Source organism: Berghia stephanieae, chromosome 14 (genome assembly GCF_034508935.2).
Source record: "Berghia stephanieae isolate SIO BIC M18660-M18661 chromosome 14, UCSD_Bste_1.3, whole genome shotgun sequence".
NCBI lineage: Eukaryota > Metazoa > Mollusca > Gastropoda > Nudibranchia > Aeolidiidae > Berghia > Berghia stephanieae.
The window spans coordinates 30,675,283-30,679,226 of record NC_088373.1 but is presented as its reverse complement, the minus strand read 5'-3'; the positions used below and the strand labels follow the sequence as shown (position 1 = coordinate 30,679,226).

Below are 3,944 nucleotides of genomic sequence, written 5' to 3'. Positions count from 1 at the left end.
TGGTAGTATTATCCTTTGCGTTGTGTTGTAGATGTTAATAATGACGAAAGAGGTCAAGGGCCGGTGATGATAATTGAATGCACAATATCAAGACATTCAAATAAAAGTCCAGATTCCAAGTTTCATTTCTTACAGTTTTATTTGTTTGTGATAAATTCAAAATCCAAATCATGATAAATTCCAAATCCAAATCAAATAGCATGGTCATAATTCAATCAGTTTCATAAATTCCAAATCCGTAAAATCAGTCCACATGTAAAGTCAATTTTGCCTAAGTAACCATTTTCAATATACGTGGAATATTTCTAAGTCCGTAAAAGCAAATAAATGATGGTGAGCACAAAAGGTTTAATGTGTGCAGCTCATGGTCAAGTTGAATGCAGAATCAAAAGGTAGAATCAGAATAATAATCCCGTTTTCCTTGAAACATCCTCTTTTATCCCTATCAAAATTTTACCCACAGTTCCATTGTTTCCACGCCCCCTTGCAGTTATTGACAGTTCCCTGTCAGTCTATAATCCAACCCCTAAGAGTAAGACCAAATCATAATCAAACCTGAAACGTCAATTCCTACATATTGATGTTAAACCCCGCCTTTTATGATATAACATTATTTTGATAAATGCCCCTTTCACCTGTTTCAACACCCCTAAACCAATTTAAGAATGATTGATTAAATAGTACTCAACATGATAACCTATCCATTAACTTGGACACAAAACGGTCTCAAGTAACCTGGACATAAAACTGCGCACACGTGTCATGCGTCTCAAATAGCTTGGACATAAAACTGCCCACACGTGTCATGCACTGACCAAGCTTAACTGATATGCCTGCACTATGTACTCACTAAACCCATTTGCTGATATATATAATTGACAGTTTTGCACCAAATTTCTTAGATAACCTTTTGCATAGGCTTACTCTCTTACAGGTTGTTGCCTGCCGTATATTCAATACATATAAACGTTGTAAACAGAATAATATTATGAGATAAAGGATGTATAAAAGGATTTTATAAAACTATTCTACATCACAAGATTAGTCAACAAGTTGCTTCGACTTTATCAAGTGGATTTTTCCTTCTTTTTTTTCACCAAAAAAAAAAAAAAAAATGTGCTGAGTTGCAATCGTTTGAAATCCCGAGGAAATCTTTATCATGTGATATTTTCACTATCAAAACGTCAGAATAAGATTATTATTGTTATCAATCGTTGTTGTTGTTGTTGTTGTTGTTATGCGTGTTGTCGCTATCTGTCTCCAGCCACGGTTCAAGGGACGCGACGTGCACGATTGATACATGTCCCCGTTCTCAAATGTAGTCACGTGATATCACATGACATTCTTCTATATAAGAGCTGTTGAACGTTTGGTGATTCACATTGCTGCCAGGTCTTTTCATCAACGGTAAGTTATTTTCAGTTTTGTTAGAGATTTCGTATATAGTGGTTTGACTATATATCACTTTTACTACTTCTACTACTACTACTACTACTACTACTACTACTACTACTACTACTACTACTACTACTACTACTACTACTACTACTACTACTACTACTACTACAACTATTATTATTATTATTATTAATTTTGTATTATTTATTATTAATAATAATAATAATAATAATAATAATAATAATAATAATAATAATAATAAATAATAATAATAATAATAATAATAATAATAATATAGCACCTTAACCCGTATCTCAACCATAGAATTAAACGAATTGGGTAAATTCCTTGATCTCAACAAGCTCAAAGCGCTTAAATTAACAGTAACGAGACAACGTTCACGTACACCAATGATATTAAATACACTTGTTGCTCAAGCATACAACCACTCAAATTAAATATTTTGCAGTATGTAACAGAGCAATAAACCCTCAACACTTTGGTTCATTTTACATGAGTACGGAAACACGTAAGAGTGACGTCACTACCTATTTCTTGGAACCGTCTTTGACTCTCAACTCGACGGGCGAATATTCACCGCTATAAATTCTTATTTTATTACATCTTAGAATGCAAAAATTGGTTTGTATTAGGATTAACAATTTAACTAACATTATACATCAACCCTAAAGTCCACTTTGTGTCTGCATGAATTGGTGATATCTATGATAATTCGTTTTGATAATGTCAACCGGGGCACGGCCTTTCCATTTCCAGACCACTCGTGTTGCGACGTTAGTCTGTAGTGTACTGAATCAATTGGCGTCAGAAAACGATATTCTATCATGTCAATGGATCGTTTTAATTCGATAGTATGATATTCGACTAGAATTAGAACAACTACATTCTACACTCTGTGGTAGACTTACACACTACACGGGAATGTCGTTATTGCCAGATGAACAGTTATTACCATTCCAGACACTGACCGGCTGTAATAAATAGCCAGGATTTTTTTATTACAGTGTCTGCCAATAAGTAAAAAGTCTGGGCTTTCTTTATTGCCTGACACGTTGGCATGAATATTTTATGCAAACAAAGTGCTTATTCGCAGTAGTACTAAATACAACACCATTTTTTTTTTTTTGCGTGTTGTCCAATGGCTTGATGTCGAATGAGAGTGTGTTAGTTTGAGAAGGAAAGAAGAGGAGGGATGATTGAAACATTTTGTGTGACTAAGAATTGAGATTTCGATCGTTACAACTTTTCCTTCAAGTCTGAAACTTGACAAGATTGTGTTTTGTTTTGTTTTTGTTGGGAGGTCTTCCGACAGCTCCTAGTGCTAAGGGAACAACTCAAATATTCCCTCAACCTAGTACCTTTAACTAACCCTAATAGGAAAAACAAACATCCTATCACCTTAACTAAGACTTATGACTAACCCAAATAGAAAAAATCCTCCGAACTCGAGCTGACCCTAATAGAAAAAAACAAAAACAACACTAACTTTCGGCTATGTGGTCTAGTGGTATGACACTCGCTTTCGGATAGGAAGGTCCTGGGTTCGAGCCTCGCTCGGCGCATAGTTGAGTCCATGGAGAAGGCTCTTTACTCACATTCTCTCACCGTACTCAGGTGTAAAATGAGTACCTGGCCGTTAACAGCGTTGTCTCTGTCCCAAAAATTTGTAATATCGCCTGACATGCGTCATGTCTCGTCCTACATGTTATGTGTTGCTGTTGGCCAGGGACCCCTTGTAAAGCACTTTGAGCACGTTTAGTGGATATTGCGCTATATAAAAGCTCAAGTTTTTTTGGGGTTTTTTTTTTCAATACTTCACAAATCAAAATGGCGGCCAGAATCAAAACAATTGTCAAATTAGGTCAAATGGTCAAATTTTGTTGATTTAGTTTCTTTATGTTGAAGAGGCGAATTTTTTCGTCTATTTATTTATTGCTTGCCCATTTGTTTTCCTTGCTATTCTTGTTTCTTTTTTGTTTTTTGGTGTGGGGGGGGGGGTTCTGTCACGCACCACCCCCCTTCCCTACCCTATACCAAAAAATGTCAGAAAAGTGATTGCAAGTTATCGGCCGGCCGCCACACAAAATTTAATTTAATTTTTTTTTTTTTTTTTTTTAAAACAATATTTTTTTATTTTTGCTAGCTTAACCGTGTTTTCATTTATAGAACTGCTTCTTCATGTTGTGGATTTGTTGTTGTTTTTTTTAAAATTTATTGTTTTGTTTTTAGGCCTTGTAGCTGACATTATTATCATACACTAACTCCACCCCCCATACGATATGTATTTTAGTACTCTTTTTTAAATTCAATTTTGGCAAGATAGATCATGATTTCGGCCTCTCGAGTAAAGCCGTGTTTTCATTTATGGAATTGTCGGTGGCTTTTTCTTTTTTGATCTCGTATCATCGTCTCCCTTGCACCCAACATCTCGGTTGTTTGTGGGTCACCCCCCCCCCCCACCCCCTGTTCTCCATCACCAGTTTATAATTTTCTATCCGTGCATGCATTGTTATCTAAAATTAAAC

The 3,944-nt window shown here is 35.5% G+C and overlaps 1 protein-coding gene across 1 annotated transcript in view; it reads left to right on the top strand.

Annotated features, from left to right (window-relative positions):
* Window positions 1–1,764: 1,764 nt before the first annotated feature.
* The window catches only part of LOC144959662 (uncharacterized), a 147,041-nt gene continuing 144,861 nt past the window's right edge, over window positions 1,765–3,944 (top strand). Inside the window, exon 1 of the mRNA XM_078892330.1 lies at window positions 1,765–2,040. Within this exon, the coding sequence (XP_078748456.1) occupies window positions 2,029–2,040 (12 nt within the window). The 5' untranslated portion in view covers window positions 1,765–2,028. The remainder of the gene's footprint in view (window positions 2,041–3,944) is intronic.